Below are 21,578 nucleotides of genomic sequence, written 5' to 3'. Positions count from 1 at the left end.
AAATGACTTTTTAAACTGTATGCATTGTGACCTATGATGCACAACCCCACTTTCTTATTTTTTTTCTATTTTCCCTTTTATCCTTTCTACTTTATTATTCTTTCTCTGATTAGTTTACATCTGATTTGCTCCTTGATATCATATCCATACAGGGCCTTTTGTCGCTGTTCTGCTATGTCAGTCTTTAGCTGAGCTTTTAGTCATCTGAGGTTAAAAAGTACCTTTGCATAGTGTAATCATTTGGCTTGCACTGCCAGTCAATGGTGAGAACATGCTTTTTTTTCACTGGAGGACCATGCTACATCACAGCTGGGTGTGGTCACACGTACAACAGACCACAACACTAAACATCACAGCTGGGTACAAGAGACTTCAACCCCAAGAGGCCAGTGCAACTTAGTTTTTTCCTCCTTCGAAAATCCTGTGTGGAGTTACTCTGTGACAGTGATTATGTTTAGCTACATGCACACTAATAGTCCACTATTATTCCAAATATGACAATATTCCTAATTAGATATGGGTCCTGTAAACAGCATATTCCAGTTGGATATCCCAAACAAGGCCTTTTGTCGGTTATAGCATTTTACGATTAGGACATGTGGGATATGCTGGTGTTATTGCGATTTTAGAATCATTCTTTGGACATGTGCATTCGGAATATGCATCTCAATCTGGGTTTTTACTGCAGTTTACAGGCTGGTTTAGGCCTCTTGCCTGTGTATGGCTTAAGGCTGCGGTAGAGACCTAGGGCAAGTACTGTTTTTTTCAACCTGGACCCTATTTTCCTATGTTTTTGTGTCTAAGTCACTGATAGGAACAACATTCTTTGAAATTGGTCCAGTATTAAGCGTGAACGCTGTAACCGGCAGCCACAGACCGGGCTGAAATGTAACCCCATGAGGCAAATGTGCATCGTCAATTTGGTCCACTAAAAGTGCTGTTTTTTTTTTTTCTTTCATTATGGAAAGGATCCCTACAGAGATAGGCATTTTTAAAACCTCTTTGAGACCTTTCTGTTTAACCAGAAACAGCTCTAAGGTTGCTAGTCCTAAACCCTCCAGACTCTATTTAAAAAAACAATACTTTTAGTGTATAGAGCCAACATAATTTCACATGTAAATCAGTAAACTATGTGTTTATTTCAACCAAAACAAGAGTTGTGATGGTTGGAAAAGTGGAAAGACAACCCATAACGGCTTTTCATAGTTTTATTTAGTTTCTGTCGACTTTGAATGAAGTGTATTTCCTGATGCTAAAATTACTGTTTATTTACATGGAGTCTGGTGACTTTAGCGAACGCATTTTTGCGGATGTTTTTATGTTTAAAAAAAGGATCTTACTCTTTAACAGAAAGGTCGACCTCCTTAGAAATCCTTTCCATAATGTTGTCAGACACAGAATATTAATCTGAGCATGTCAGCGGCAAAACGAGCACTTTTGTGAACATAAATTCAAGCTGCACAATTGCCCTATTAACTTACATTGTAGCTTCCTTAATACTGGACCAATGTCAAAGACTGTTGTTCCCAGCAATCACTTAGACACAAAAATATAACATAGGAAAATAGGGTCCAGGTAGGAAAAAAAAGAGTAGTTACCCATTAAAACATTATAAAAAGACTTAAATATCAATAGATTTTTTAATATAAGCAATCATTGCAACACTGACCAAGAACGCCGTTGAAGGAATGAAAGAGGGAGGCTGAACAAGTGGAAAACTTCTATCCTAATATCCTATTTTGCAAGGCTGCATGTTAACAGGAATATTGGTGGAATATTCTTTTATTAGCCATGTAAACAACTTAATCGGAATATTGTCTTTTTCAGAACAGGGGCAAAACCAGAATGTGTTTGCATGTAAACAAGGTCAGTTTTTCCTACTTTGCTACACTGTGTTAATTAACTTTGTGACCTTTGCAAATGGAATGTCTTTCATGCAGAAACATTCTGTACAGTAGTTTCCAAATACTATCAGAAATAGATTTTAGGTGGAGTTGAGAGTGTATCTGGAAAGAATAAATGGATAAATATGTAAACTCACATCCTCATCTTTCTCCAGCTCCAGCCCCATGTCTCTCAGTTTCCCCTCAAACTCCTTCCTCCTGAACATCTTGTGATCCTCCTGACCATTGAAGGTCTCTCCGGGACAGCCCAGCTCCACGTCGGCCATCGGTGATGATGGCAGGGACGACGAGTTTCTCGCCCTTTGTGCTTGGTGAAGTCGGAAATGTTCGCCAAAGCTATGGGGGCCCCGGCGTAGGCTGCGGGCGACAGCATTTTCAGTGAGCACGTGCGATGACTGTCGGCCGGAGCGGCCCCCGGCCGGCTTCTTCACATGGTAGGTGAGGATGTAGTCGACCCGCCGCTGACCGTCCTGGAAGTAGAGGCCGTGCTGGCAGAGGGTGTTTTCCTCGGGGGTTAGAGCCTTCAGCAGCTGCAGCATGCACATGGGGACAGACAGGAAGGAGGGAGGAAGACGTTTTTTCGTGAGCAGTTCTGTATCTCTTATGTTTCTTGGATGTAGGATTTAGAGAACAAAGTAAATCTTTCCACCTGGCTTAGTTAGCAGATGATATAGCACAGCCATGGAGCCAAAATGGAATAATAATATAATAATAAAAATGTATTTGAGTTCTGAGTTTAAAGTCATAATTCTGAGAAAAAAGTCATAATTCTAATTAATTGAGAAAGAAGTCAGAAAAGTCAGAATTTTGACTTTCAAGTCAGAATTCTGACTTTAAACTTAGTATTGTGACTTTAAAAAACTAAACTCAGAACTCAAATAATTTTTTCACATGTGGCCCTAATCCTCTTCCCATATTTTTGCTTATAGTTGATTGACAGCTAGGCCACTGATTGGTAAAAAAAAAAAAAACAGCTGTTTTAACCATCTCGTATCATCGTATTTCATCTCATTTAAGAATCCATTAGTACTATTATTTATTTTCACTCATTAACACACATGTTGCATTAGCCTACAACATTTTGGTAGGATCATAAACATTTGATTTAAAATGTATTTATTTTAAATTGATTTCATTGCTTTCAGTTTGCATGTCAAAGGAAAACTAGCTGCCCCTGTGTTACTCAATAGGTCACCAGGAGTTCCCTGGGCAGATGCCCTGAAACCTCGACTGTCAGACAAGTTAGAGGTGAAACACTTTAGCAATGAGTCACTTAGCCAAATTAAGCTTTGTTAATACCAAGCTGTCATCTCCTATATGAGAGGGCTACTGTATATATAAAAATCATCCCGCAAGATTTTCCACAGTCTCCTACCTAATACTTTCCATTAAGGACAACAAGGAAGAGACAGCAGAGATAAACCCTTTTAAATGAAGGGTTGATACGACAGCGTCTGTCCACTGGTGTAATCAAATAAATACAATTGAACATTAAGAAGATGGGGAATGACATCCAACAAAGGTTTCCCAGCCAGACTCAAACCAGGGACCCTAGGTCACCTGGGGCTCAGGTGGTAGAGCGATCGCCAATCAAAAGGTTGGTGGTTCGATCCTTGGCCACTTCCATGTAGAAGTGTGCTTGGGCAAGACACTGAATTGCCAAGCTGCGCCATAGGAGTGTAACTGTGTGTGAATGTTTATCTGATGAGAAGGTGGCACGTTGTATGGCAGCATCGGCCAACGTGTATGAATGTATAAATACAGTCCATTTATATTTTCCAGGGTGGCTTGATAATTAAAGAGCTTTAATCACATGTGTGCAAAAATCAAGTCTAAGATATACTATTCTTGTTCAGATATAGAGGCGTAGTCTGCAGCAATTGTTTATAGTATTATTGAGCAATATTATACAGTAAAATCCATAAATGTGCCAACATTTTCCTCATATCAAAAAGTTTATTCACATTACAACATTACATCTTAATGTCTTTGGTGAAATATACTCTATGCTACGGGTGTCAAAACTACGGCCCGCGGGGCCAGGTGCAGCCCAATCTTATTTCAATACTCACATGTAATCCACTCAGATGTTCGCTGGAGTGGTTCTACCTTGTGAGATCTGAAACTGAAAAGCCTGAGTGGTTGTCAGACCTTATTTTTTGAGTTTGAGGTGTAGTTTTGTATCTCACTGGCCATCTGAACACATTAAACAAAAGCTTGCAAGGGTGGGTTGTTCAACACATGAAATAGTTAGTTGTGAGGTGGGAATGCTGCACACAGCTCTGCAGGAACTCCAGTTTTACAAAAGCCAAGATTTCCGTGAAAATGAGAAAAATATGTGACTGTGCTCACAGCACTGATTATAGAATTTAACCAGCACTTTAAAGATGTTGTAGCCACTAAGAAGACCATTAAAGAGCCCTGCATCATATTTGTACTCTTGGGGTCTACTAGAATAGGTTTAAATGCTTTGATGTTCAAAAAACACATTGGGCCCTATTTTAACGATCTGAAACGCAAGTAGCTTTGTGGGTAAATTGTTGAGTAAATGAGTCTTGCGCCCGACGCAAATCTAAAATGGGTTGGTCTGAAGTAGCTAGTTGTGGTTTGGGCGTAACGTAAAAATAACCAATCAGAGCGTCATCTCACATTCCCTCTAAGAGCAGGAGCGCTTGTTCCATGGCGGATTGCTATTATGACGGCGGATTTGCCTGGCGCACGCCGGCAGGAGCTGTCCGAGATGCGGCAAACTAATAAATGCCCGTCTTGGCCGGGTGGCGATGTTTCTTTCTCTCTGGCGCATCTTCTCAACTCTGGAGAGGATTGCTGCAGCCATGGAGCATGGGCCTCCAAACGCACCACCTGCTCCTGTTGTACCCCTTCCTCCTCCTCCCCACTCCATCTCCGTCCACCCGCTCCACCAGGAGCACATCGCGCATTACTCCCGGACCAGATCCCGCCGTAGTTCAACATCACGTCTCCTTAAGTCCTCTAATATTTCCTTATTTATGTCATCAACACATCCATGATTCATGGAAATGTTGTGTAAATAAATCGCAACAAGCCACAAAGAATGGTGCGACTTTTTGAGGACTGTAATGTAAAGTTCCTCCTGATCTATCCAAACACCTGAAGCACATTTTCAGTAATATTTTTCTTTGTAATTATGTATGGTTTGCAAAAATGGGAACTGCTGCGTCCGTTTAGATGAGAGAAGTGTATGCGCGTTGTGCACACGCTACATTATGGCCAAGCATGCGCCCCTAAAATAGCATCTGAATAACGCACTACTGACTTTAGACTAGCGCCACTGACTTTAGACCAGGTTTTTCCTGGTCTGTGGAGTAATTGTTTTCTGAAACTGCAAAATAGCACCAAAAACGTTTGCGCTGGAACACGCCTCCTCTTTTCGCTGAACCGCCCCCGGGAGCGCACATACATTCCCTAATTTACCGACGTGCGTCTGTGGAGGGAAAAGTCCGCCGTGCGTCGGGTGCAAAATAGGAATGATACATGCGTCGGTGTACAAAGGCAATTGCGCTGAGTGCAAGATAGGGCCCATTATGTTCATTATGTTTCAGGAAGGCCCGCCTTCCTGAAAAGCCCAGTCTTTTCTGATTGGTCAGCTGGCCCACTCCATTGTGCCACTGGGCAGGCTGTGCTTGCTCAATGCAGCACCTATGGGCAGCACATATGAAAAACTCAAACTCAAAAACTCGTTCTCAATCAGTGACATCACTAACTGAGGTATTTCAAACAGGAATGTGGGGGAGGCGTTTCAGGCAGTTGAGAAAAAGTGCTGTCTGTGAGAGACGGGAACAGTTCAAAAAGCATAATAGGGCCTCTTTAACCTGTTCTCAAACCTGCATGCAGTTGGAGCTTATTGAAATGCACAGTAATGAGCTCTCCAGCGCTATCTAGATTTCTATAGAATTCTATTGGAGACATAAATAGTGTGTGAATCATTAGCTGTGTCGTTATATGAGCCTTCAATATTTCTCCGTGAGATCTACTTCTGGCTGCAGATCTGAAAGGAAGGTGTCACTACACAGAGAACACGCAACAAAATTTGAAGGGGAACGCCACCCAATTTACACTTGAAGACACTTGAATCAGTTTACTAGTCACAGGTCGGGTCGGGTTCCAATAGCTGGAGCAGCAGCCGGGGAATGACTGTAACGGCACTTTCTACCTACATATAGTATAGTTGTGACACCACAACCATCCAAAGTCCATTTAAAGGCAAAGTTTCAGGCTGTGTGCATTTATCTGTGGATTGAGCGTTTTGATACTTTCACAGTGTTTATGGAGCACCTCCACCTGCTTTATAATAAAAAGTCACTTTTTACAATATGGGACCTTTAACAGAAAGTATGTGTTACAAACAAAGAGTTTGAAAGACATGGAGATTCACCAGGTTTAGAGGGTGTAATTTAAAAATAAATACTATTGGTATTATGGGAAATGTAGGATCCAGGGTTTTTAGGCTTTGATCCATAATGCAGTAGGTATTAAAAGTCAAGATTGGACTCTGCTGCTTTAATTTTGATCATTCTTTTTTTTTTTTATCTTATTTTGTCTCTTGTGAGTAACCCGACTCTGTGAAGTGCAAAAATAAACCACTGGAAAACTGATCTCATCCTCACTACATGGCCATGATTCTGAGAGTAGCTCTGACACCTCAGTTACTTTCAGTAGGTGTGCTAAATTCTCAGCGCCTATGCTCAAACCTTCGAGATTAGCACTAAATAGTGTTGATTATTGCATTGTATTTAATTTTATTGCCAATAAAAACAATAGTCCAAGTTTCATTATTGGTACCAAAAAGATTGTTTTATGCCTTACTTAGAAAAAACTACAAAACTCTGTTTTTAATTTATTTTTGTTTAACTAAAGGAAGTTAAATGTTAAATATGTGATAACAAGCAGTTACAGTTTCATCAAAACATAAGATTTTAACTGTGACGGTACATTCCATGCCAACTTTTGAAACAACCCTGACCGAGATAAACTATTTGGATGGGTGGATATTTAGCAGTAGGCTAGTCCACATCCACTACGTTCCACTTCTGGGATTGCTCCAGTGCAGCCGGAAATTCCACCCGGATGCACCTCTTTTCAGCGGTTGGTTAACTGCTCCTCAGATCTCTGCAGAGTAAATCCAGACAGCTAGCTAGACTAACTGTCTAATCTGTGTTTTCTGTTGCACGACCAAAACAAGTTCCTTCCTGAGACTATTTTGCAACTATTTTGGCTCCACCCATCATGATTGTGATTTGTTTACATAAATGCCAATAAACCAGAGCACGTTTTTCTCCCATCACGGAAAACTGTGTGGACTAGCCAGACCTTCCTCCACAGCACTGTGGAGGAAGGTCTGGCAATGCCAGTTTAGCAGTAGGCTGACATTCCTGTGCAGCTATCATATGTTTGGAAGTGAAAATAGCAGTGTTACATATAAAATTAGCAACCGAAAACTTCTGTCAGCTGTCAGGCAGCGTACAGGACCCAGGAACTGGACACTGATCATGAAGTCACTCACACCTGCAGCACCGGAGAACCTTCCACTGCAAATACCAGGCACCACAGTCAGAACTTTAGCAACTCAAATGAAGCATAGCGTAAGTTCTGGCAGGTCACGGAGTCAAGCTCGGCTATTATCTCACCTCATAGCTGACAGTTCCTAAGCCAGCACACCAGCTGATGGCTCAGCTGATTCCCTCTTTTGATTGGATTTCCAAATAGCGCGCTCTATTTAAACTGCTTTTCCCAGCCTACCTTGCTGCATCTCTGCTAGCGCTTGCAACCACCTCCACCCCAGCTCCTCCTTTTGAATTGATGTTGTCTGACTTAATCAATGTCGTGTCTCTGTCATTGATGCTGCTCTGTTCTGTACCCTTGGGGGATCCTGAACTGCTGCTCTCCCTGCTTAAGGCTTTCTACGTATGCATGTGGAAGTGTGGGAAGGCCCCAGAACAACAAAGTGACAAAGTGGTCTTGACTGAAATTATATCTGTGTATTCCAGTGTGCCAAAAATAGTGACTAATGTTATGCCATGCCCTATCATCTGATATCAAGTAAGTCAACAGACCATTTTTGTATTATGGAAGCACAAACCATTTTGGAAACAAAACAATCTCGTCAAGGTCGTGTAGGATGAGTTATCAAACTTTTGAAACTGTTTCACAGGAAGAGAACAGACCGTGAGTATAATCTATTTTACAAATAGATATAATTTATAAATAGAATAATTTTACAAATATTTGGCAATAGATAAATGAACAGTTATCATAGGGACACAGGCTTAACATTGGGAAAATGCATTTTTCACTTCATGAGGCCTTTAAAGGAATTTTAATTAAGCTCCAGGACAGATATTAGGCTACATGTTTTTTTTGAGCTACATGCCTAAAATGCAAGAAAATTTGGATTGTGCCAAAAGGCAGGCCTACTTGGTTCTTTCGGTGAATGATTGTAAAGATTTACAAAGAATATGTTTACGGCATTTCCTCTCTAAATGGGTCGTTTTGAGACCGATTGGTGGGATTGCTGTGAACGAAGTACACATGGAGATACACTGGTAAGAGCTAAAGAGGTTTAACCATGCATCCAGCTAATTTAAATAGATCACGTTACTGTATTACCCCGTGTCCCCCTTCTGGCCCTGGCCCTGCGTACACACAAGTTAAGATGAAATCTGTGTGTAGGTTTGTTTCATGAAGGAGGCCCCATGTCTTGCCGTTCTAATCCCGTTCTTCTTTAATGAGCTCTCTGCTGCCCGGACCACCAGAGAAGAGTCGTACATTAGCTGCAGTTGAGTGCAGTGGGAGTTCCCCCGTCAATACGCACGATGAACTTTCTTTTGATTTTCCTCATGAGTTGGGTTAGCAGTGATGGTTCATGGGTGACAGATCGTCAACACTGTGCAATGAATCCGGTATTATATGACTTACAAGGCTGTGTTTGTGAGCAAAAAGGGCAGCAGGAATCCTAAATGTATCCTTGTTGTCCTAAATGTTTTGTTCTTATTTGTACTGCCTGCGTCGTTGTAATCGTGAATCAATAAAGTCTAAATCTGTGTGTGAAATATTTAAACAGAATATTTAAACTTCATGTTTAGTTTTTTTTTTTGCCTCATTCGATAAACTGACATTTTTTTTATCTAATGTTATGTTTCATTGGTATGTTAAAATTCAGCCTGACATATTTTGTATCTTTGGAAACCTTTTCCTCTACTCATAGATTATGTGAGTTGGAACAATATGAGTGTGTTTTGACTGACGCAACAGGAGGTCAGTGTGGTTTAAAGATTCACTTAAAGTCATTTATGTATTGTAAAACTAACAAATGTGTTTACTCTTTGCTTAAAATAATCTACACGTTTGACGGGGAGATTTTTGTCCCCAAATTATAATATCCTTCCTGTAATAGTGTTACCCGTAACAAGTATCTGCAGTACTGTCTACATCTCTGAACAGACTTCATTCAGTGGCTTCAGTTTTACTTGTTATCCCTCTTTTCACTCCAACGCTGTCAGTCCCTGTCTGCTCTGATTCAAGATTCAAGATTTGTATTTGCAATTTGTGCATACACAAACAGTCCAGGCCCATAGGAATTCTTGTGCAGGGTGTTTGAGTCTAGTAAAACTAGTAAAGGGCAAAGAAAAGCACACTGACTAAAATAGAAAAAGATTATAGGCTACAAGGTAAATAAATCAAAATAAAATGAGACACAAATCGTAGATACTTTACAAAAAGTGCAACAAAAGTATAATACATTATGAATACTGTAACTGGAGGGTACAACTATGGGGAGGATATTGCATTTGTAACGAGAATAAATATTGCTAATATTGCTCAGTAGTTGACAGTAGAGTGAAGTAGTGAGGATTATTGCACATTTTATCACAGTGAATTGTTCAGTATTTTATTGTATGTTTTTGCCATCAGTCTGACTGTGGCAAGGAAAAATCTCTGTCTCATGTGGAGAAACTCACCTTAAACTTGCCGTGGAAGATGACATCTTGTAGAAAATGTGGAGCCTGTTGGTCAGAACTAGACGTGGGAGACACTTCTGCTTCCTCTGTCATTGTCCAGTCCCAGCAGGTAAAAGGCAGAGATGAAGTGATGTGGCGAACAGTTGTTTCCAAACAGAATATGTCTGATTTATATCTCCGTCTGTGTTTCTCCCGTTTTAAATGTTACATGAAAGTATCTGGTTTTCTCCCCTGCTTCTCCTATTATTTTCTTGTGACTTGCCACTTTTTCTGTAGCTTTTGCTCCCTTTAAAGCTATGTGTGGAGCTCTGTGTCTGTGTCAGTGTGGAGTGGCCGGAGTGAGCCTGCAGCCTTGTTACTTGAGAAGCCGTTCGTGAGCCAAGATCTAAACTTAGACAACGATAAAACTCTGATGAACGCAAGGCGCCCTCTCTCACTCTCTCAGTCTCTACTCAACTGTAATCACGACACCAGATCAGCCGCCCCAACACACAGCCAACATCTCTCTCTCTCTCTCTCTCTCTCTCTCTCTCTCTCTCTCTCTCTCTCTCTCTCTCTCGCTCTCTCTCTCTCTGTCTGTCTCTGTCTCTGCCAACGGCTACTAATCAAATGTGATGCATTCCATGTAAAACAAATGACAACATGGCACCCAAACTGAAAACATTCCCAAACAACACTCTCATAAGTAAACAGAAGCGTGTGTGTGTGTGTGTGTGTGTGTGTGTGTGTGTGTATGCGTACATGTGTATAACTCACTGGTGAAAGAAGTATTCAGATCCTTTACTTATCTAAAAGTACTAATACCACACTGTAGAAATACTCTGTTACAAGTAAAAGTCCTGCATTGAACATGTGACTTAAGTGAAAGTCTGTAAGTATCATCAAGAAAATGTAGTTAAAGTATTAATACAGAAGAATCCTCCCATTGTAGTGTGTGTAAGGATCCAACCAGTTGTGTGTTTAATGGTCTCATCATCTCAGCTGGACTTGTAGCCGTTATATTGTTGGCTAGTTTACTTTAGAATCAAACATCAGATTTTATAAACTACATGTGTTTTCTGGGTATACAGCTTAATGTGTAAAGTAACTAAAGCTGTAACCAGGGGCGGTTCTACATTGAATTACACCCAGGGCAAGACCCCCCCCCACCCGCCCCAATTTTTTTTTATAATATTATAACAACATAAGTGAAAGGGAAAATTATATTTCTCAGTTGCACAAATCCTTCATTAGAACATTTGAAAAACACACTCAAGAGAATCCAGTTATTTAACTATTGCAATTACAACAGCAAACAGACTTTTTAAGTTGCACAATTTCCACCTCCAACATTTTCAAAAGACAATGGACACAATTCTGCACAAAATATAGTTATCAGAACTTAAAATAAATATACACTATATACATAAATGTGCCAAAAATATATACAATCGTAAAAAATTTAACAAGAGAAGAGAGCAACAATAATATAAAATATTAAGAATATAGAAATAAAATATAGAAATATTCTAAATACCACCCGTCATTGCTCTCCCCTGAATATGTATAGCAACGCCTATTCCTGCAAACTACTAACGCCATGTAATGAGTAAGCAAGAATCAGTGAGAGTTGACACATTAAATACTTCAAAAGAGTGCCATTTATTAATACAATAAAACGGTATACTCCTCATGAATCATAAAACAAGCTCTCTCTCTCTCTCTCTCTCTCTCTCTCTCTCTCTCTCTCTCTCTCTCTCTCTCTCTCTATATATATATATATATATATATATATATATATATATATATATATATAGGGGAGTCGTGCTTACCGCAGGTTCTACCCTCACTCCCTCATCTCTGTCCCTCTCTTCACTTTGCATGCCACTGCCGCCGACAGAGCTGATGAAGGTCCTGCTGCTGCCGAAAACATGTCTTTTCGCTTTTTTCTTTTATTTGAGCCGCTTGGGTAACTCTGTTTCATTTTCTGGTTTAGACCATTGACATAAAAGAAAGGTTTAGACTCGTCTTGCTCCGTCTCTGTGTACTTCCCAGTTCTCCTGTCACCGTGTTTATCTTTCACGCCTGCACCGTTACGGACTAGTCCATTTCATTGTGAAAGTAGGGGGTGCCAGCAAGGCGCCTGCAGCTGCAGGGGGCGCCGATTAGCCAATTCCCCACACAGTGAAATGGTAGATAGGCTAACAGAAAACCGCTTCGCGGCGCAGAGTATTATTTTTTTTTTAAGTTCTTGTGCCGCCCCCCATGTGACATGAAAAAATGCCGCCCCGGGCGGCTGCCCGGTTCGCCCGTACCAAAAACCGCCACTGGCTGTAACAGATGAATGTAGTGGAGTAAAAATATACAATATTTCTTTGAAATGTAGCGGAGTAGAAGTAGAAAATGGCATGAAAAGAAAAGACTCAAGTAAAGTACCTTAACATTTGGACTGAAGTACAGTACTTGAGTAAACTGTTTGCTTTCTTTAAGTTTACTTTAAACTCTGGTTGCATCGAGCAACATTAACCGGAACCTCTAAGCAATGTTACAAGCTGAAACTGGCAAGCTATCAAGAACGTTTTGGATGTTGCAACATGGCAGGTCTGCTTGGTTCTTTCAGGGAATAATTGTAAAGATTTACAAAGAATATGTTTATGGCATTTCCTCTCTAACTGGAACATTTTGGGACCTATTTGCGGGGATTTGCTATGGACAAAATACCTCAAAATACCTTCCTGCACATCGGAGTTTCTGGTGGGATGTGCGGCTCTGCAGTTTACTTTTGATCTTGATCCTATACGCACAGTTTTATGTATGAGGCCCCACGACAGTGAAATTAGACCTGTAACAATTAAATTGTGTAATTGCAATATGTTTTTAGTGATTGCTGTTTCTTTGTTTAACCGTAATTATTTGCTAACATTAGTTAAGGTCCTAAAGGGTATGACTGTTGATGGTTTTGTCAATATGTTCATTTAAAGCTACATTGTGTAAGAATTTCTCCCATCTAGCAGTGAAATTGTATATGACAACGAACTGAATATTGCTTTCTAGCCCTTCCCATTCCGAGCGCGTTTTTGCTCCATTCTGGAGGGTAATTATACGGTGGCCAAACCCAAAATTAGCTCTTAGTATGTCCATCGTTTACACGCAGCTGTTCTAGCCACTCCAATGTTAACTTTGGTCTTGTTGCTTTGCCTGTCGCGTTGTCATTTTAATTTTCTTTTTCGCTTCCCTGGCGAGCAATCTCCCGGCTGGCATTCGTCACACTGCCACTGAGTTTAAAAGCGTGAAAGGCAGAGGTATGTCCCTCTTTGGCTAATGTATTTTAAAGATGGAGGCGCAACATAGCGGCCATCATTCGAGCGACTCGCTCGTACAGTACGTATTCCTAATGATTCTGAATGTCAGATTCTACGCTTACGAGAATACTTTGATTAGTTGGTGGAAGTAATTACACATGAATGAGCACATATCTGTGAAAGAACAAAGGGTTTTTTGCTAAAAATCTACAAAAAAAAATACACAATGTAGGTTTAGGAAAACAATATAATGTTTTATGAAAAAAGAGGTGTGTTTTACTTCATAGGCTGTGTACCTATGTTCGACTAAAGGAGACAATTATTTTGTTATGGTTCTCTTCATATTTGTTAAGTAGAAGTTTTTTCTGTGGCTGTTGGCCCTTATATGTCTGATTTCGCCGCCATTATCATGTGGGGTGCCCCAGGGTTTGGTTCTGGGACCAATTTTATTCTCCATTTATATGCTTCCTCTTGGACACATTATCAGTAAATTTAAAGGTATTTCACATCACAGCTATGCGGATGACATAGTTTGATACAGAATGATACAGAAACATTTGGAATTGTTACAGCTCTAAGTGAAATATAATGAAAAAGTCTAGTTAGAACTACAGCATGGATATTCCTCAACCAAAAATGAATCTAAATGATAATGAATATATTAAGTGCTGTTTCCTATGACCAGAAACATTTTGGTCTATATTCATATTCATTAGATCACATAACAAGAAATCCTAATGATGATAATAATTTCTCCTTTACTCTACATTGCATATGGAATGTACTGTATAAGAAAGAAAGATTGACAGATCCAGGATATGTTTCTGGGGATGAAGGGATGTTCTTTCTTACTATGGGAATAATCACACTGCTATGATACATAAAACTCTGGAATATAGACTAAATACAATATGAGTAATTGACTTATGTTAGCTTTTAAAAGTGGAGCCCAGGAAACATGTGACATTTGTTTCTCAAGTATATTAAAAATGTGACCAAAACATAAAGCTTGAAGTTCATTTTGTGTAGAAATTCCTCTGTGAAGCTGTTCCAGGAAACTGTCCTTTCTTCCATGATTTGTTTACATTGTGAGAACTGAAATCCAGAAACTTTCTGTACAACCTCTTATTCCTGACACTTCAGTCCCCAAAAGCTTATGTAACGCAGCAGCAACATCCGCACTCGGGTGTATTTTTAGACTTTTAAGAGTAAAAAAATACACAGAGAGTCGAGGCAGAGGAAAGCAGGGACCTTGTAGAGCACATGCCGTCAAACTCCCTGGGGAGTCCATGTGTCTGACTCGATGCTGGGAGCAAGATGTAGGGGTCAAAGGTCAGTTCTCACAGGAAACAGAAGGAAGTGGTGTTTGTGTTCACATACTGTAACTCAGCTTTTTCAACAACAATGGCCACAGCTTTGGGTACACCAGTCAAATGAAGTTAATGAACCCCTTCTGTTGTCCTCGGGTCAAATTCGACCCGTTTTCAAAATTTTCTACATCAGAAATATATGTTTCTTTCAACCAAATTGCCCACAAATTTCACGCAAGCATGGATGTATGTTCTTCACAGGTACAATTAATGATTACTTTCATTATTTATAGGCATACCCCCATCTCTAACCTCAAGAGAGGTTTACCATTCAGCTCTTAGATTTATAACTGGGGACCCATATGGCACTCATCACTGTGTTTTATATCAGAGGGTAGGATGGCCCTTCCTCTCTGTCAGACAAGATCAGCACTTTCACCTATTTATCTTTAAGGGAGTGTTACAAAAATTGCCCCCCTACCTGTCATGACTCCTGAGTCAAAGACACCATACTCAAAACACTCGCTCTCAGGACTGACGTACACTTTCTGTCCCTCCAGTTAAAAGTAATCTTGGAAAGACAGCCTTAAGATATTTTGCCCCATTTTTCTGGAAACATTTACAGAGTAATCTAAAATTGGATGCACTAATACCAATGGGTTGATTAAAAATTTTGAATAGAGACCTCATTCATTCGGCGATACACTGGTACACTGGCATTTAACCACGCATTTAGTTACTGTATTGTGTCAAGAATTAACTTAATTTAATATTTGGTGTTGCAAATATTCCACAAAAACAAGTTCCTTCCCAAGACTATTTTGCAGAGCCACCGTCGCTGCGTCCGGAGCTTTGTGCCACCCACGACTTTGATTGGTTTAAAGAAATGCAAACAACCCAGAAAGTTTTTTTCTCCTTTGCTTGAATGTATGTGTGGACTAGCCAGACCTTCCTCCACAGCGCTGTGGAGATAGAGCTAGCAATTTGAGACTACAGAGAAACTGACGCAATATTTTGCAAAAAAGTATCAAAAGTTGAAAGACTCGATACACTTACACATATCAATTCGAAGGAACTGATACTATGAAAAGAGTCAGTCTGTCCATCAATACAGAGCAAAACCTGAAAGAGGCAGTAATGCAACATTGTGGATGCCCAACTGCCGTAAAGCCTCAAAGAAGAAGAAGAAGAAGCAGCAGCTCAAGAAAAAAACATCTGAGTAAGCATCCTGTCAGGAATAGAGCTGCTCGGCAACTGGGGAGTAGTCGGTGTTGTCGGTTCCGGGGTCTGGCTGGTTTGATGAGTTGATGGAACAAATGACGAATAGATGGGTCCTGTTTACTCAGGTGAGTAGATCTTGAAACCACTTATTTTGTCTGTATTTTTGAGTACTTTCACCTCCAAAATAGTACATGTGTTAAAAATAAATAATAAAAAGTCTTTTATTAGCTGTTTTTATTCTACTTATTTATGTATCTGTAATTTATGGATTGTTTTTTAATAATCTACAGTTTATGTACTCTTTAGCCACCATTTACAGCTTTTATTAATATAGTAAGGCAGCCTATCTTTTGGTTTTTAAGTGTCACGCCTTAGGTGTTTCCTCACTTATGGTGGCGTTTTCTCAGCTCGGTTCCTGTTTTTAATGGATTCATTTTTGTCGATTTAGGGGTGGGTGAATGGGGCTCGGGGGAGGAGGGGGAAGGGGGGGGCGTATCGTGTTATGTGTGTATATCTGTGTGTGTATTGTATATATTGTATGAAGCACTTTGTGCTACATTGACATGTATGAAAAGTGCTATATAAACAAAGATTGATTGAATGATTAATTGAAGCATACTTGAAGCATCAGCAGTACAATTTTGCAATGGTACAAAAGACAAAGGCTACTGACTTTGAATGTGTGGTCTGTTACCAATATATTCTGAAGAAAAAAAAACATGTGCAATTTAACATCATTTTAGTGCATTCTGGAAATATGAAAAAAGTATACTAGCTATATTTTCTAAAAGCATTTGAGTATACTTTTATGCGCTGAAAATAAGCACACTGACTTTGTGTTCAATTACAATCATTTCAGGTGAACTAAATGCGTTAAAGTTGTATTTTAGGTATACCTTAATATACTGAAATTATATTTGGTGGATATTTTTACAAAAATAGCACAATTTCCTATAATTAAACTAGGAGTATCATTATACATGCCATCATACAATGTCAAATATTTCAAAATGATCTGCAAAATTGTCTGATTTTAAAACATTTCTACCATCTACACAAAGTTTGAAACACTCAATCAACAAAACAGTTATTTATTTGAACTATTCAAAGTTACAGTTATTAAAGCCGCCAAAATGAAAAAAAAAGTGTCTTTAGCCAAGTTAAGCTGAACATTACATACAAAACTTGCATACAAAATTCACATTTCTGACAGCAGCATGAGTTAATGACTACAGATATGTTGTGCATTATTTCTCCACAATTCACCCTGGAAAAGATTTGTCGCAACCAAAAAAACAAAATAAAAACAAAAAAACAAAATAAAAACTAGGACAAATTAAATAAAAATGGGTGAAATGTATTTTTGTACAGCTTTTCAGTTTGTACTGATGGACACATTGTTCGGCAGAGCTTACCTAAGAGCACTTATTCATACTTATTCATGTTTTTGCCCTTCTTTCATTGCATGATCTCAGAATGACTTGCTGCAGTGAACACACCCCAAACAGAATGAGTAAGCAATAAATAAGCAAAGTGAGTGACTCTGGGTGAGTGCGGGAAGTGAGAGGCCATTAACAGTACAGCTGCTCCCATTGAAAAGTGAAGTGAAAGCTTCTGGCCACATGAGTCATGACCTGAAATCAAGTGTTATCTGACATCATCATCTATGTGTCTAGTATCCAGTTTTTTGGATTTTGTCAGGTACCAGTTATCGCATTAACTTGAAGAGTTGATGTTTTTGTTCTTTTCAGCTTTTTCCACTCAGATTTGAAGTTCTGAGAACATCCCTCTTAAAAACTAACATGTACAACTTGATTATTATAACATTTTTAGTTTATTTTTTTTGTTATTTGTATTGAAGAAGTACTCTAAGCCTTTTAGCTTTTTAAAATTTATTCAAATCCTAATTGATAGGTTGGATATTTCAGCATACATGTTTCAAATGTATTTTATATCTTGTATGTAGGGTACTACACAAGAAGGTTAGTCTGGGGACAACCTTCGCCCACAGGAATAGCTTAGAATGTGTAGAATCTATTATGAGTTTGGGTACAACTTTCACACAGAGGAATTGGAGCCAGGAATGTGAGAATCTTTTAGGAGCATCTGCCATAAAAGGTGCAATTTAAGAGTAAACTGGTGCGCTGACATAGATATCTTGAGCTGTGTGAGCACAAAAAGAGTTTAAAAGGGATCCATTTTGATTTACATGTGGGTCACCCTTGGGCAGACGTGTCTGTATGCTCACGGTTGTCCCAGTGTCATGAAAGTTTGTTCACTGTTTGAATAAAGCTGCATTTGATTTGTACTCATCGGACTGGTCGTCATCTTTGAGGTCTCCCAACATCATTTCTGAGTTATCACCCGATTACACTATTCAGTTATTTATTATTAACGACATTACTGACAGCATATTAAAGATTTTTTTAGTTCAGCCCATGTTCCATCCACTAAGCTCCAGCTCCTTCAGCAGCAAACTGTTGCACCCTCAATGCAACAAGGAGCGCTACCACAGGTCCTTTATTCCTAATCTCTTTAATACAGAGATCTTCAACAGGGAGTTCAGGGCCCCTAGGGGGTCCTCAGAGTTACTGCAGGGGGGTGGGGGGGAATACTTCACACATCTATAACGTGAGACAGTTGCATCCGAGGGGGATAAGTAGGTCTAAAGTTGCAAAGAAACTCCTGCACACTGTCTACAGTAACCTGTTTATTTGCAACTTTTGAAAGAATTTTTTGGAGCTGCTGTAACAAGGTAATTTCCACAGTGTGGGATTAATAAAGTCTATTTTATCTTATGTTAACGTGGAGGGGGGGGCGGTCATTATGACATATACTGCAGCCAGCCACCATCCAGATGTTTTGGCAACAGTCTATGAAGCAACCCTGGTTTGACTAAGTGACTGATAAGATCTTCTTCATTTTAGAGGAACAATGCATTCTTTTGGCCTGTAAGGGTTTAGTTATCATGAATAATCTCCTCCTCCAGTGAACTATGGAAATGTGTGTTGATGACTCCAGCCTGGAGCGCTGGGAGGTGATTGGCTCTGGGGGTTTCGGACAAATCTACAAAGCCAGGCATTGTCGGTGGGCCTGTGATGTGGCCATTAAACTGCTTCGTCATGACGACGGGTAAGTTAGTTACAATATTAAATTCTGTTTATAATAAAGTTGTGTAAATCTAGAGCTGTAACAATTCTAAATTTTTCTGTACAATTAATTGTCTCAGAAATAATTGCGATTAACAATTTCATTGTCCCTTTCAGTTCAATTTAAAAAGATTTATTAATGTATTAATTTAAAAAAAATATTAAAGTTATGAATTAATTTTCAGTATAAATCTTTTGTTATGAATCACAAATCCACTGCCTATGAAGTATACCACGGCTATATATTATCATAAAACATTTTGTCTAACTGTATCCTCCCCATGTGATTTCTTTTGCTATGAACGTGTGTAGGGTCAAGTGCCAACAACTAACAATTGAAAAAATAATAAAAATATATAGTACGACCAATAATCACTTATACAATTACAATTTTGCATATCTAAACAAAATCAACAGTTACCAGTCACGCGCCTTAAGACCTTAGCTAATAAAGAAACTTTGTTGTAAAAAAATGACAATTAGACAATTATGTAATAATGGTTACAGGCCTATCTGAATCACTCATTATGCAAACAAACACACAGGACCAATGTGTCTTTGCTGCGTGAGATCGACATGATGCGTCAGGCGAGCAGCCCGCATGTTATTCGCGTCCGAGGGATCTTCAAGGGTCGACCGCCCCACTCTGGCCGATCAATGCAGCTTGGCGTGGTCATGGAGCTCATGGAGAGAGGATCACTGGCCACCCTACAGGTAACCAGCGGTGGAATATCTTTTACTTAATAGTGTAAAAGCATATGAATCACCTAACAGTTTTGGTCTCATTATATCATTACATCCTGATATCCTCTTTCCTGTTCACTGATTAGGTTCCTATTATTTTCTCTGATCAACAACTTTTAGTGTCTCCTGTGTTAATTAAGTCTGTCTGCCTTTGGTCTAGCTTAGTGTTAAAAACAAAGCATTTTACTTTGGTCACTGGGAGTGAGACCTTTTGTTCAGAGCCCAGGTTGGCTCCAGCGGAGTTTACAGCTCATTTAACCCATGTGCTGTCTTCCCATCGACCATGAAAAAAAAAAACGTTTTTGTTGGATTTTTCAAAGTTTTTGTGGGGTTTTATTATATTTTTTTTCTGGGGCTTTTCAACCTTTTGGTCATTTTTTTTCAACAATTTTATAGTTTTTTTGTCTGATGTTTTGTCACTTTTTCCAATGTTTTTGGTGCTTTTTTGACGTTTTCTTACTGAGTTTTTGAAGTTTTTATCATTGTTTTTGTAGCTTTTTTTCAACATGTTTGACACTTTTCCCAACATCTTATCACTTTTTGTTTTTATATCTTCAGCCCATAATTCGATGTCCCATATTTCTGATATAAAAAATAAGGACAACACAATGGTTAAACAAAGGACCGTTTTTCTTTTAGATTATTTTTTGGGGCTTTTCCCTTTATTATAGTGACAGTGGATAGATACAAAAGGGGGAGAGAGATGGGGGCGTGACACGCAGCAAAGGGCCGCAGGTCGGATTCAAACCCGCGCCGCTGCAGAACTCAGCCAACATGGAGCACTCGCTCTTAATGGGTGAGCCAGAAGCCGCAACGATTAGTCGACTCATCCATTAGTCGGTCGAAAAAAAAAATCATAGGCAAATATTTTGATAATCGATTAATCGTTAAAAGTAATCGTTCACACAAAAATGGCAAAACATTTTCAGCCTCAACTTACACATATGTAAGTTTCTGCTCTTTTCAGTTTTATACCATATTAAAATGAATATCTTTGGGTTTTGTACTGACTAAACAAGACATTTAAGACTTTTAGAAACTAAGATTGACATTTTTCACAATTTTCTGACATTTTATAAACGATTAATCGAGAAAATGTCAATGATGAATTTAATCGCAAGGTGCAGCCCTATTGTATTTGAATTATACAGTATAAAAAAATATCAATCAATAAAACAGCTGATTCCACACTTTTGAATAGTAGTGTAGAAAGAGGATGCGTAGCTCACTATGTCACAATCTCCACTATTTCTCGATCTGTAACTACGGAAACAATCTTACAGGAGGCCTTGAGTGAAACTCCACCACCCTGGCCGCTGGTCTTCAGACTGGCTCACCAAGTGGCTCTGGGTATAAACTTCCTCCACAGTCTGCCCCATCCTGTGCTCCACCTGGACCTTAAGCCCCCCAACGTGCTGCTGGACGACTCTCTCAATGCCAAGGTAGTCTCGCATTGCCAGACCTTCTCCACAGCGCTGCGTAGGAAGGTCTGGCTAGCCCACACAGTATTCCAGGATGGGAGAAAAGCGTGCTCTGGTTTATTGGCATTTCTTTAAATCAATCATTATCTTAGGCTGCTCTAAGCACCGGACGAAGCAACATTACCTCTGCAAAATAGCCTCAGGAAGGAACTTGTTTTGGTGGAACATGTGTACGTTCAAAAGTAAAGTCGTGCAACAGAAAACTCTGGACAGATAGTCTAGCTAGCTTTCTGGATTTACCCTGCAGAGATCTGAGGAGCAGTTAACTACAGGCTACATTTACATTGCTACCTTTTTGTTTAAAAACGAATTCTTCTGCTATGTTTACACCTCTCATTCCCCCTGCTCTGGCGTTTCCCCCTCTCATTCCCCCTGCTCTGGCGTTTTTCCGAGCCCCCAAACCGGAGACATTTGGAAACACTGCTGACCCGTTTTGGTTTGGAATCTGCGGGTTGTGTTGCAGTCTCAACGGCCGCAAATGGAGACCTTTG

General features: G+C 39.5%; 2 protein-coding genes across 4 annotated transcripts in view; one reads left to right on the top strand and one right to left on the bottom strand.

Moving 5' to 3' along the window:
* Positions 1 to 10,329, bottom strand: part of ano1b (anoctamin 1, calcium activated chloride channel b) — a 46,983-nt gene extending 36,654 nt beyond the window's left edge. For all 3 annotated transcript variants that reach the window (XM_028584662.1, XM_028584661.1, XM_028584664.1), the window contains exons 1-2: positions 9,902 to 10,329; positions 2,042 to 2,434 (exon numbers count right to left, since the gene is read on the bottom strand). In XM_028584662.1, the coding sequence (XP_028440463.1) occupies positions 2,042 to 2,434; positions 9,902 to 9,994 (486 nt within the window). In that variant the 5' untranslated portion in view covers positions 9,995 to 10,329. The remainder of the gene's footprint in view (positions 1 to 2,041; positions 2,435 to 9,901) is intronic.
* A 5,417-nt stretch (positions 10,330 to 15,746) lies between these two features.
* The window catches only part of LOC114559596 (protein NLRC3-like), a 36,138-nt gene continuing 30,306 nt past the window's right edge, over positions 15,747 to 21,578 (top strand). Inside the window, exons 1-4 of the mRNA XM_028584339.1 lie at positions 15,747 to 15,838; positions 18,703 to 18,845; positions 19,408 to 19,576; positions 20,890 to 21,048. Coding sequence (XP_028440140.1) covers positions 18,709 to 18,845; positions 19,408 to 19,576; positions 20,890 to 21,048 — 465 coding nt within the window. The 5' untranslated portion in view covers positions 15,747 to 15,838; positions 18,703 to 18,708. The remainder of the gene's footprint in view (positions 15,839 to 18,702; positions 18,846 to 19,407; positions 19,577 to 20,889; positions 21,049 to 21,578) is intronic.

This window comes from Perca flavescens, chromosome 8 (assembly GCF_004354835.1).
Source record: "Perca flavescens isolate YP-PL-M2 chromosome 8, PFLA_1.0, whole genome shotgun sequence".
In the NCBI taxonomy this organism is placed as follows: domain Eukaryota; kingdom Metazoa; phylum Chordata; class Actinopteri; order Perciformes; family Percidae; genus Perca; species Perca flavescens.
The sequence above is the reverse complement of the archived record's forward strand: the minus strand, read 5'-3'. Positions and strand labels throughout refer to the sequence as shown.